Here is a 13,612-nt window from a genome sequence, read left to right on the forward strand (position 1 = left end):
CCAAGTTTTTCGTATCAAGTGAGAATGTCCCATTAGAGCGGCTGAAACCGCTCAATTATATTATATAATATAGAATAAGATGTTGCATTTTCATTAATATTTTGTTAATGTATGTATTAATACATGTTTCTAATAGCCATTACACTTTACTTAAATATTTTTTAAAGACATCATTTTATTGAACTTAATAATAAAATATTAGATAAAGGTACAATAATAATTAATTGGTAAACAGCTTTTACACATTTTGAAAAATATATAATAATTACAATTAAAATAGGTACAAAATACTATTTTTAATCAGGTGGATAGTGTTACAAAAAATATCTTTAACAAAGTCAAATACGTACACTTAAATTAATATAACAGTACCTACACATAAATAATTGACAGTAGCATAAAAACTGCGATTCGGCTCGACTCGCCCATTAAATCTCGTAATAAAAACTAATAAGTATAGTATTATAGTAAAATAAATTATGATAATAACTAATAAGTATTATAACAAATATTTTATGACGTTATCAACATTTTCTTAATATATGGCTAACACATAAACTATTTTACCACGTTTTTATTAGCTCTTATTCTTGTTTGTCCAGTACAGAGTTTTTCTTGTATGTCCAGCACATTTTTTTCTTGTTTGTCCAAGATTTGTATTGGACGATTGAAGATTTTTAGCTAAATTCCCGACTACCTAGACATTTGAAACTTTTAGAATATATCAGAACACGACGACAATGCATTATTTTAATACTTTTAGCCATTTTTAAGCAGAATTGAATTCATTTTCAGTTAATTCGGTTTTATATGGAAAGTTATTATTATCGGTTGGTAAGGGGGTCCTAGCAACTAAATTATTAATATATACCTGCGTTACTATTATAAATCAATATGAAATGTCAAAATGACATTTCAGTATTCTATATTTATTCAGTATTTCTATCAAGTAGGTACAATATAAATGATTTTATTAATACATAGTATTGTCAAGTTTATATTATGATTCAACAGAAAATTAAAAAACGTGGTATATAAAAAGTTCTTTTTATCTTGTAATTATTTATACTTATTTAATTTTTATCCCTTAAAAGATTGAAAAAATATTTATGTATCAACTGATCTTAGGCAATTGTTGAATAATTAAAATTAATCCCTATAAGGATATTATTTACATACTTAAAATAAAACTATCCGATAATATTGTTTAGTTTAGTTAGCTCATTGGAGACAATCGGCGCCATTTTGAAGGCACTGTTACAGGATGCAGGACATGGTGAAAATCAAACAATTTTAATCATATTTTGATTTTTTTAAAAGTTGAAATTACTTAATAATATATGGAGCTATCATTTTATGGTATTAGTTATATAGACTCTGATTAAGAATTGTTTGATTTATAAAATCTATTTTATTTAAATTTGTCAAAATAATGATCAGTTGGGTAGGAATGAGGTGTTTCAGTGAGTAAAAAACATATGATGGCCCTCCATCTTCTAAATATCTTGAGTATTATATCGTCGCCCCAAAATCAAAAGGGCACATGTGCAATTTTGACGGTTTTGAGTTATGAATGCAATTTTCTTCGTAATTTTTTTCTCTACATTTTGGGCAAAACGGCATTTGTGAAGCAAAACCCATGAATTCACAATTGAGCAAAGAAAATAAAGGTTACTTGTGTATTTGTAAACTGATCTTCATATTTAATGTATTGGAAAAAGGTAACATGTACACGATTTTAGGAACTATGTGCAATGTTTACAAAAATAATATAGGAAAAAGGTAACAAGTGTAATTATTTAAAAGTGAGTAAGGGCCTTTATACAAAAAAATAATTTCGTTGCAGAAAAAGGGCACTTGTGAAATTTGTGAAAAATTTAAAAACATGTTGGTAGCGGACAAAGAGGCCCAAATAAATATTTTGGAAGATCACAATAAGCGTAAAGTGGACGCTCGCAAATCAAAAGATGAAGATAAAGCTTTTCATAAATACATATAGGAAAAAGGTAACATGTGACTTAAAACCTCTTAAAAATCAAAAATTGACAAATCTTGAGTAATTAGGTCACATATGTTCCAAATTTTATTTCAAAATATTAGGTAATAACCTCTTCACGATTTTTTTTCACTCCAATTGCGTTTTTCTCAAAACTCAATTTATGCACAAGTGCCTTTTTGCTTTTGGGGCGACGATATGTAGCTTCCGTTTTAATATATCTTTCTTTTATGATTTAATTTATTCTATCATGGACTTTATAACTATGTCATTTTGTATAAAAAAAGGGCTAACAAAAACTATATTTGATATATTTTCTTGATTCCACTGATACATAATTATAGAAGAATTCAATACTTATAAATATTTTAAAGATTTATTTGAATTAAATGAATAATAAATGTGTTATATCATTTTTAGTAATCAGTGTGCCTTGCCTGAAAAATTCACCCCCTCTCCAATGGGCTAAGGTTAGTTTAGAAAATAGTGTAGTAGTGTTATGTAGAAACCAAATAGCGCCCTCCCTCTCATCTCCAAAACAATTTTTTACTACAGTAATCCACCCCTGTTTAGAGAAGCGAAACACAAAGGAATAGATAACCTAAATAATTATATTGGATATGGCACAAATAGAAAAAAGTATTGTTACGAAAAGCTGAACGAAACCATGCCATCCGTGTCCGTCATGCGTAGACATGCTCGAGTAAAAGATACATTATGTAGACCAGGGTTTCCCAAACTTTCTCTACAATGGAACACTTCGCAAACCCAGAAATTTTAACAGTTAGTTTATTTTTTTGGTTGGATTCCTACTAGTAAAAATTAAAAAAAATGTTAGTAAAACACATTGTTTAATTAGCAATAATTTTTAAATATAAAACTATAATATAATATAAACATAAAATATGAATAGTTAAATAAAGCACTTGTGTAATGACTTTAATGATTTTGTGTCCTTGAATTGCATATCTTCTTGATATCAGGCACAATATTGGTAAGTTGCATTCTAATATCTGGTGTGGCGTCGAACCTGTCATTGGTTCCTGCACTTTGACTGCGTTGCAGCTTGCGCATGGTGTGAGAAAAGATGGTCCTCCGCCTGTACATAGGTACGTCATAAACATCAGTGGAGATTGATCATCACTCCCCTTTCAATATGAAGTAGATTCTTTACTTATTTTAGATTTACTTATTTTACTTCTACTTAGTCGAAGATCTTTAAATATGTTGCAGTGTATAAAGCCTTTCCAAATTATCCCGGAACATAGTTTGGGAAACCCTGATGTAGACGGTGTATTTATGTGCTATTCTAATAAATGCTGTGAAAATTCATTATTCATTATTAATATAATGCTTGAAGAATGCTATATTATTTTGGAAGGCAACAATGAGTAATTCTATTGATTAATTGAATAAAACGAAATTTTTTTTATTACTTTTTTACTTTTAGTAAATAAATCTGGTCATCTGGACCGGTTTCGTCCGCTTTAGAGGGAAGTTTTCAACTGAATAATATTTATAAAACAAGTATTTACCAAAACAAATTCAAAAGGCGACACAAATAATCTACCAATACCAAAGAGATTGAAGATCCAATCTCTTTGACCAATACGCTTTTTACCCGTCAAATAATACCTCGTCAATAAAAATTAAATACAAATTAATGAAATTGGATATTAATATTTCATACTAGGTAGGTACATCATTAAGGACACTAATGCGTCAATTACATTGAGCTACTTTACGAGCTGCTTGTTGGCGAATTTACAATCTACCGAGAAAAGTTAAAAGCCGGTCAACTTTACACGCTACACGCCGGCGTGTGGGCCTAGTAGAGCGCAGTAGCAACCTCCCGGTAAAAAAACGAACTACGTTCTGTCAAAATAGTCGCTGTCTTGTGGCTTCTCAGCGAATGGAAAGTTTCGTGTGTCATCATCACAATCGCAGAAGCTGAATCGCCCGCTTTAAATTCGCCAACAAACATCTCGTAAAGTAGCTCAATGTAATTGACGCATAAGCATGGCTCGAAATGGATCGGAACGCACCGGAGCGCCGTTCCGGTTCGTAACATCCCCAAAATGATCGCTCCGTCTCGTGAAAATATTAATTTGACCGTATGAGCGACATATGCCATATAATAAAAAAATCTAACACACTTATTTTTTAAAATACATATACAATTAGATAATAATGTTAGGTAATATTTTCGTAAAATTATCGAGCGCTCCGGTTCGTAAAATTTTACATTTCGAGCGCTGCGCATAAGCATATAAAATTATTAACATAAAAGAAAACATGAAGCAAGGCTCACTTACAATAACAATTCTATATATTTTACTAAAAAAAATTGCGTTTTATTAAATTAATCAATAATACAATGCAGTTCCACCATGAATTGACAGTTAACAAAATAAAAGAAAAAGAAAATGTGTAATTCGTAAAATAACACAATAAACACATTCATGTAGGTCGGTGGTACCTACTAATTATTGGACTCACTATTTTTTATTTCTATGAAATAAGGGGAAGCTATGATACATTTTTGCGTGGGTGAGAATAGAATAGAATTACGCCAATATTCGGAATAGCAGTGGCGAAGGGTGGAGGTAGGCTGTTAAGATCCGCCATAAATAGTGCATATTAGATTGTATCAGTCAGACACATTTGTTTTCATTGAAATAATGCTACAATTTACAGATGGTGTTGTTTAGTTTTTTAAATTCAATTAAACCCTGCGAAAACCAAGCAATTAGATAATAGTTAAAAATACTCGTCTATCTACAATAATATGCAATTAAATCATAAATAACTTTGGATATTTTATAGATAGAATAATATTTTATAGATAGAATAATATTTTATAGATAGAATAATATTTTTTATCTCTTATAGTTTATTCAACCAACGATAATATGACGTGTAAGTAATAATATGTATTCTTAATTCAACGAAAAAAAAATAAGTATGAATAAAAAATGTGCACAATTTTGTCGTATTATGGTTTGGCTTAGGCATGGTTTAATTGATTTTTAAATACTAACCAACACCATATTCTTTAAATTGTAATTTTAGTTCAATAAAAACATATAGAACGTATGACTAACAAAGTTTAATGTGTATAATTTATGGCGGATCTTAACAGCCTACCTCTACCCTTCGCTACTGACGCATAGTCTGTGTAAATAAATGGAAACTTTTGACGAATAGAGGACCTCGTGCTCACCAAGCATAACCACCACTGCCCGTAGGTATCTATAGTTTCCATTTGGCTTAATATTATTACAACCACGCCGCCATTGAGCTAAACACTTTTACAATATACATAAGTCATATACATCTAGGAAAGTAAGCAACAATGGTCGTTTTAAGACCCCATAATCTGTCGAAGCCACGGCATGTATTTTGCAGCGTCTGTGTATACGACGTACTGCGAGGTGTCACAAAAATTAGTGATGCGATCCCTCAGACTAGCGGAGACGATTCCTCGAAGAGTCCAGAGGCCGTTCTGCAGGACGTACAGTCCGCCGCCCGAGTCACCATTGCACGGACTAGAGCCATCTTTGTTGCCTGGAAGCATGAAAGATATATAATTAATATTAGGGTCCATGTTTCACACGCATTACGGGAAACACACACTGGTTTAACAGCGGGAGCTTGGGAGCTCACTTTTGAAGACATTATTCAGGCGGCTAAAAGTAATCCAGCCTAGCTTTACTCTGCGAACAATTTCATCGAATATAAATATCCATCTATAGACACTTGTTGTACCAGATAGATGTAGTTTTTCACCTGTTCGAGCTGAATGCCATTGATGAGGATCTCTTTTTAGCCTCCAAAGCAGTTTAACATGACTTTCGTCTTTGATACATCTATTTTAAAGCCTACTTTGTTGCATACTTCAGCGAGTTCCTGCATTCTGCTTTGTAGGTCTTCTGAGTCTTGCGAGAATATTACTATGTCATCGGCAAAGCGCATATGACTCAGGTATTCTCCATTTATGGGGATCCCTTTGTCATTCCAGTCAAGTTGCCTTCATAAGTGTTAAAGGGTAGCTGTAAATAGTTTAGATGATATTACCCAGAGATCCAGAAACTTAGAGTAGCGCAACGTGGTATGGAGAGGTGCAGGCTGGGCATATCGCGAAAGGATGAAAAGAGAAATGAGTGGATAAGGGAACATACAAGGGTTTGCGATGCAATAAAGTTCGCTAAAAACCTCAAATGGAAATAAATGTTGAGAATGTAACATTCCATAATATTGAACATACATAACTTGAAAACACCTCAGATATAGAAAAAATCATATCGCAACACCAATGGTTATACGGGTTCAATTCCCGTCGGTTATGAATGTTCGATTATGGTTTAGTTTAGGCAGGGCCTAATGATTTTTAATAAACTAACCAACAACACATGTAATATGTATTCTTAATTCAATGAAAACAAATATGTACTTGTATGAATAAATAATTGTGCAGTATTTTTTTCGGATCACCCATAGCATGGATACCTGAACTATTATGAATTGGTTTAGACAGGGTTTAATTGAATTTAAAAAAAAATAACAATTACCATCTGCAAATTATTATAATCCTTCTTAGTTCAATGAAAACAAATAAATATGACTGCTAAAGTTTAATGTGCACTATTAATGTCTAATCTTAACAGTCTACCTCCACCCATCGCCACTAATATGTAGGTAATCGATTTTTTAAAAAACTTATTTTTCATAATGTTATTAAAATTTATTTTTCGAATATTTTGCCGCATCTGAGTGCTGCACCCCCGCTTGGCGCACCCCCGTGGTGATGCCATAGTTATGTATGATATGTATCATAATTACCTGCACATATCGTTGTGTCAGACGTAAGCTCAAAGAAGTCGACATGAGACTGTCTGCATACTCCAGTGCTGACGATGGGGACTTCCAATTTTAGAGGTTCTGTCGTGTGCAGTGCACCTGACCCGTCACGACCCCAGCCCACTAACTGCAAGACAAAAAAAATAATACTTGAAGATCAAGGGGTGAGTGTCAACGCTAATATTCTAAGTTTCGAGAAAAATCAAGTAAGTATAGCTTCCAACGAATTGTTCCAATCGCAAACATTCATACGAAAATGAAACACACATTATATACATTACATAGTGTGTGTTGCAACCTTCAAATACACCAATATTGAATGAGCGTCAGTGCATAAACAGAGAGCAGTTGACAGAACGAAGGACAAGTTTAGAATGACGTATCCTTGACACATGTTTAAGTTTATCCCATATTCTTCCACATTCGATATCGGTTGCCTGTTACTTATGGTATTTCAGTTCCCATTAATTCCGTGTTCCCTGGTTTGGATACAATGTTCATTTTGTTCACCGATCCAATGTATCTTGATCTGGACTTGGTCAAGTTTAGCTTCAAATTAGAATTCATAACCATATAAACTGAAAATCGGGTAATAATGATATAGAATTAAAATTTTGGCCACCCTATTGATATTTTGCAGGCTTCCATTTTTAAAATGTTAGAGCTAGATATGCTATATAATAGAAAATCTAACACACTTATTTTTATAAAATACACATACAATTTGATAACTATGTAAATATCTTCAGAAAATTGTCTAGCGCTCCGGTTCGTAAACTTTTCCATTGCAAGCGCTGCATTAACAGAATTAAATATTAGGGGCCAAATAACTAATAAAAGAATTTAAAAAATTGTACAGTCCCCTAAAACTGAAAAAAAAGAAAAAAGATTTTTTAAAGTATAAACATATTATAAGTACTTACTTGATATATAATAATTCAGACGAAAGACAAAACAATCGATCTTACATAAATACATTTTTTATGATTTGCGCCGCGGGCGATTTTTTTACGATAAAACATTAATTTTTATCAAAATCATAATAAGGTTCGTTCTTCCATAATTTGGTAATTTTAGGATAAAATTATCTTTATTCTTGCATGTTCAACAAAATTCTGCTTCTGCGCCCCTATCCGAGCCACACCCGGAGCGCCTACCCTGCTTGCAAGCCCTTATTAAGCCACTGCCATACACTCTAACTGACCACCGGTTCCACAGTAATGCTGATTTATAAAGTAGGGAAGTAACTTTACTTTATAAAATTTATAAAGCAGAGCTACAGCAAGTTAAAGCATATAATAATAATTACTTACCAAATACTTTATGTCAGACTTTCGCTAAGTTTAGCAGAATAAATCTTTATAAAACAACTTACTGTAGTTAAATCTATCTTTTTATTTATACTTTGCATACATAGAAGCATAAAATCTGATGAAATTACATTTAATTAATTAAATTATTAATGAGATCCCTGAGGCCGATGCTGCGAAACTAAATACTGGATATATGGCTCAATTTTCTGTTAACATAATGAAAATGTTTTTAAAACCCGCTCACTAGTGGGCGGTAGAGACCAGGTTGACAACCCCTGCTCTAAAGTAAATCCTTAAGAAGTACTTTAGCTGCTACGGAGACCAAACAATAGATCCACTGTCAAGTCGGCTTTGAACTAAGTAATTATCAGTGGTTTCTAGGGAAAGAAAAATAGTAATTTTTAAACTAACAGTTCCATTTTTTCCTTCTATACTCTTGAAGCTACTGTCTCCCTGCCAGAGGCAAGCCGGTTTCACGAAGTCTGTGAAGGTGATGGCCTCAAAGACTAGCACTGCGATGTCCGCCCTGAGGGGGTTGATGGAGTAACGTGGGTGCATCAAGATCTGAAGAGGAGTTCGCACTTGTTCGAAGTCGTAGAGGCTGTGACCGCCGAAGCCAAGCCTCAGGTCAGTCGGGGAGTGTGGTCTGCCATTCCTCGAAGCGCAGTGGCCAGCTGTAAAGGTAAGTGTTTTACTAATTGACATTTTTTTATTCAATACGGACTGAGATGAAATTTAAAGGAGAGTATAATGCTACTAGACAGCGTTGCCAATTTAGCGATTTTTTGCCAGATCTAGCATTTTTTGATAGACATCAGTAGCTTGCAAAAATCGCATCTGACATGTGGCATTTTTACTAGCATTTTTTGATGTCTCCAACAGCTTTAAAATAATATAGAACATACAGAATTTCATGAGAAAATATAGCCAATAAAAAAAAATCTTTTTTGAAAAAAGTAAGACACCCAGCAGAAATCGAACCTGCGTCTCTTGGGTATCGCGTCCTGTGTATTACCACTATGCTACGACTGCCATGCATAATTGCAAAAAAGATTTTTTGCTATTGGCTATATTTTTCTCTAGTGTTTTCAAAATTATGTAAGTATGTTCAATAATTAGAATGGTACATTCTTAAAATCTTGTGAATTATTCGTTGAATAAAAGAAATAGTTAATTAAAATTATTAGCAAGTTCAAGTAAGTTACTGTCGACTGTCACTCTGACGTTTAATCGTTTGTTTACGTAAGGAATTGCAAATGGCTGACAATAATAAATTCGTTGCCTAGGCAACGGAACAATTCTACTATCAAACTTGCGTTTGTATACAGCTGACTGATTCGCAGCTAACTTCATACTGTCGCGCACTTTCGTAACGGTGTGCGCGCTCAGCTCTAAATTTCACTCTCTACCAAACGCCCCAAAAGAAGTATAACTTCAATAAGTATATTTTAAGTAATAGACTTGGGGCCCTATGTTACCTTGCGAGTGCAAGCCGCCCGGTCGACATGACGTCATATGACACCATTGTGACGTACTACCGGAGTGATAATAGCATTCGAGAAAATAACGCTGGTCAGACAGTGGCGTTATTCATTGTCACCATACACATATAGGTGTTTCATCATAATAACATCTATCGTGAGTACTGTGTGCTGGGCGGCATGCCTCGAGCGTGTATTGGCTGACGTCACAATTACGTCATGTCGTCGGCTGACACACGAGTCGATAGTTAGGAAATCGCGGTGTTGTTGGTCAAACCTGTAATAACGTGGTTGCTTGAAACTAGAGTTGCTCCGCAAGCAAAGGCCGGTTTGGTGGTCTTGGCTGTGATGATGGCTGTCAGCCATGGCCACTCGCCAGGGTACGTTTCTTGTCCACCCACAACCAGAAAATTGTACGACCTTGTTGTGCCACATTGAAGGAATCTGCGAATTGTAATTTGTTTTAAATTAATGGATGTTGTGTATGACATTTCTAACAAGATCTATCTTAACAACACATAATAGATTAATAAGAATTCCGATGGGCTATACACAAGTGGCGAAGGTGGTTAATATCCGCTATAAATAGTGCACACTAAACTTTGTCAGTCATGTGTATTTTGTTTTCATTGAAATAAGACTATAATAATTTACAGATGGCGTTGGTTAGCTTTTAAATTTCGATTAAACCCTGCGAAACCAAGCCATAAAAGATAATAGTCAAAAAATACTCGTTTATCTATAAAATATCTAAAATTATGCAATTAAATCGTACATAACTTTGGATATTTTATAGATAAATAATATTTTTATCTATTATAGTTTGGTTTAGGCAGGGCTTAATGAATTTAAAAAATGAACCAAAAATATGTGGGATATTGTATTCTTAATCCAACGAAAACAAATATGTATTAATGAAAAAGTGTTCACAATTTTGTCTTATCGCACAAAATATATACCAAAACTATTATGGTTTGGTTTAGGTGGTGTTTAATTAATTTTTAAAAACTAACAAATACCATCTGTAAATTTTAGTCTTAGTTCAATAAAAACAAATACGTATGACTGACAACGTTTAATATGCACTATTTATGGCAGACCTTAACAGCCTACCTCCACCTTTTGCTTCTGCTATATACCAAAATATGGTAAATTTTGACGCATGGTTTTGAATGTGTGAGTGTCCTACGAATATGAACCACGAATTATAGACGTGCAATAGTGTGTGTAATACACTAATATAAATGAGCGTCAATGCATAAACCGAGAGCAGTTGTCAGTATTCGACGTATGACGTATTCTTGTCACGTGTTTAAATTTATCCCGCATTCTTTCTTACTCGATCGGTTGCCTGCTTCTCCTTACCTGATAGGTATTTCAGTTCCCATTATTTCTAAATTCCCTGCTTAACAACCATCAATATTAGTAGCGAAACCATTCAGTGACAGCCACCTGTCTCTCTAGATATTACAACCGGCTTGGTGTACTAACTACGTAGTAGTGGATTTTAATATACTTAATAAATTAAATAATAATTTGGAAAGCCGTATTATCAGAGGAAACTGGATATACGTGGCAGTCAAGAACTAGAGACCGAAAAGAGTGGAAAGGGCTAGGGGAAGCTGTCACCCAGCAGTAGATCAACCCCGGCTGCTGATGATGATATTATAAATACTTTCGGCCATATGGATATTATCCGTGGCTCTATCCGACTGATTTTCTCTTAGGGATGCTTACATACTGTAGCTTAAAATTTAGAAGTGATCTTTATTTAGCTACATATTTTTTCAGACTTTACGCGGCGTAAATGTGAACTCTGCCATTCTTGGTGGTGTTGGCTTATGTGTCTCTGATAATTACCTTAGGAGTCGAGGGCATCTGTTGTTTGTTCTCCCACGGTGCAGAACTAACCTGCCATTAGTAATGCCAATTGGGAGGGCAGTAACTATGTTTAATGAAATCGCTTCGGATATTGAAATATTCCACTTACGTGAGGGTGAATTTAGGTGGATGTTGTTTTATAAGTTTTTTAAATAGGGTCTATCAAAGTTCACTCTGTGTGCTTCCATCTACTTTTATTTTGTTACGTATTTTATTTATTTTCTTATTGTATTACTTATTCCCTGTATTTTAATTTTTAAAAATTATTAACACTTATTTTATGTCATGTCGTGAACGCTTTGAATTTATAATTTGTTATGTTCATTATATGTAAAATAAATAAATTTGATTTGATTTGATAAAACCCGGGTGATTAAAAAAACATGGATCACAATAGAGTAGTTTAAATTAACAGGGGCATACCTTGAATCCTGCTCGTAAATTTGTGGCTGTACAGGAGGGCTGGGCTCAGGAATATCAGGTGCTGGTTTCGGAAATTGCTGACCATTATTAACAGGCCTCAAAGTATTGTACTGATCGTCACCATAATAATTGTAGTTATTATACATTGGTCTATAGTAGAACGGGTTGTGGCGATTGGGATTGTTATGGTAATTGTAATTTTGGTATGGGTGGCGCTGGTTCTGGTAAAAGTTTTGTTGAGGGATGACTTGGTTGTAATCTTGTTTATTCGGATAGTCTGGTATACTCGAGGGGCGGTCCGAACCGACAGGAGCGGCTGCTGTGGGTTTCCAGCCCGTGGTGGGTTGCCCATCCGCAGTGGGTTGCCCGCCTGCAGTGTGGCCAGTCATCAACTTATGATCGAGGTCGATGTTCGTCACGTATTGGTTAGGGCCGTCGAAGGTGTCTGAAGAAGAAGAAGACAACATGTATTACTGGATTCTACAACCATATAAGAAGGACGATTGGCCTTCTCTTCGAAGGGCAGTTTAGGGATTAGTTTTGGTGGTATTTTAGTGGCGCGTGGAGATAGTCAGATTTAATAAACATTTTTTTTAATTCAATGAATAATACATATAATTTGAGAATGTAACATTCTTTATTGGGCCATATTGAAAGGCCCAATCCGTTTATAGTCTGAGTAACTTGGTATCAAAGTCGGACATACGCCACCTTCCACTAAATTCGTGTTTTAATTAGTTAGTGCGTGTGATGCTATTTTCAAAACATCCATAAAAAACACCCATGTTCGCGAAAGCAGCGGCAGGTTGACCAATTGCTGAGATATAATCTTTTTAAAATATAATGGCTGCCGGCCTAGCGGCAGTATGCTAACGTCATTATACATTATCCATAAATATAATTAATTATTAATTTAAAAACATTCCATGTTTTTTTATTCTGGCAATAAAAAAAAAATTGAACATCCTGATATTTCAATAAAAAAGTAATGAAACTTTATATCAAAAGTGGATACTTTCAGGTCTGTCCGTATCACAAACGGACAAACGCCAAAATGTCTATCAAACGCGGGCATCAGTATTTTTGAACAATTATATTTTGATATTTACAAAATTCATATTTTGGATTTAGCTTATTTAATGTAATTCTGTACCTGCAAAAATTATTTACGTTTTTTAGATGAATATAATATTATGTTTCATTATATATGAAATGAAAAATCACCTCTTCTGTAAATTTTCGTAGATGGCTTATGTCCCACTTTGATACTCATGTACTCCTGTTCGACAGCCAAATTATCCAGATCACGATCCTCAGTCATGAGGTCCTGGCAAAGAAGAAGAAGAATTAATATTCCATTTACCGAACCCCCCTTTGTGTTCTCGCTTTTAACCCAAGTCAGGAAACTGATTTTTGCGACTGTCAATACAAGTACTTTGTCAAAAACGATAACTTAATTAGATACCTGCTGGCCCGGAGCAGTACTGCTGGTCATTGAAGATGATGGAGGTGACCTTCGGCAGCGGTGAGGGTAGGGGGAAGTGCACCTTGTAGTTGAGGTTCAGCCCGTTGAGGACTTGGTTGAGAATGGCGTCGTTCCCGCCGAGTATCTCAATCTTACCCACGTCGTCTCGCTGAAATTTTAAAATTCAGAATGC

At 34.3% G+C, this 13,612-nt stretch overlaps 1 protein-coding gene across 1 annotated transcript in view; it reads right to left on the bottom strand.

The window, feature by feature from the left end:
• Window positions 1–214: 214 nt before the first annotated feature.
• The window catches only part of LOC147069318 (serine protease gd-like), a 32,948-nt gene continuing 19,550 nt past the window's right edge, over window positions 215–13,612 (bottom strand). The window contains exons 3-8 of the mRNA XM_085950469.1: window positions 13,420–13,588; window positions 11,955–12,399; window positions 9,928–10,094; window positions 8,581–8,843; window positions 6,839–6,983; window positions 215–5,563 (exon numbers count right to left, since the gene is read on the bottom strand). Of these exons, the coding sequence (XP_085806595.1) occupies window positions 5,361–5,563; window positions 6,839–6,983; window positions 8,581–8,843; window positions 9,928–10,094; window positions 11,955–12,399; window positions 13,420–13,588 (1,392 nt within the window). The 3' untranslated portion in view covers window positions 215–5,360. The remainder of the gene's footprint in view (window positions 5,564–6,838; window positions 6,984–8,580; window positions 8,844–9,927; window positions 10,095–11,954; window positions 12,400–13,419; window positions 13,589–13,612) is intronic.

The sequence above is a fragment of the Rhyacophila brunnea genome, unplaced genomic scaffold (genome assembly GCF_057557595.1).
Source record: "Rhyacophila brunnea isolate RB1 unplaced genomic scaffold, BYU_Rbru_1.0 scaffold_23, whole genome shotgun sequence".
NCBI classification, from domain to species: domain Eukaryota; kingdom Metazoa; phylum Arthropoda; class Insecta; order Trichoptera; family Rhyacophilidae; genus Rhyacophila; species Rhyacophila brunnea.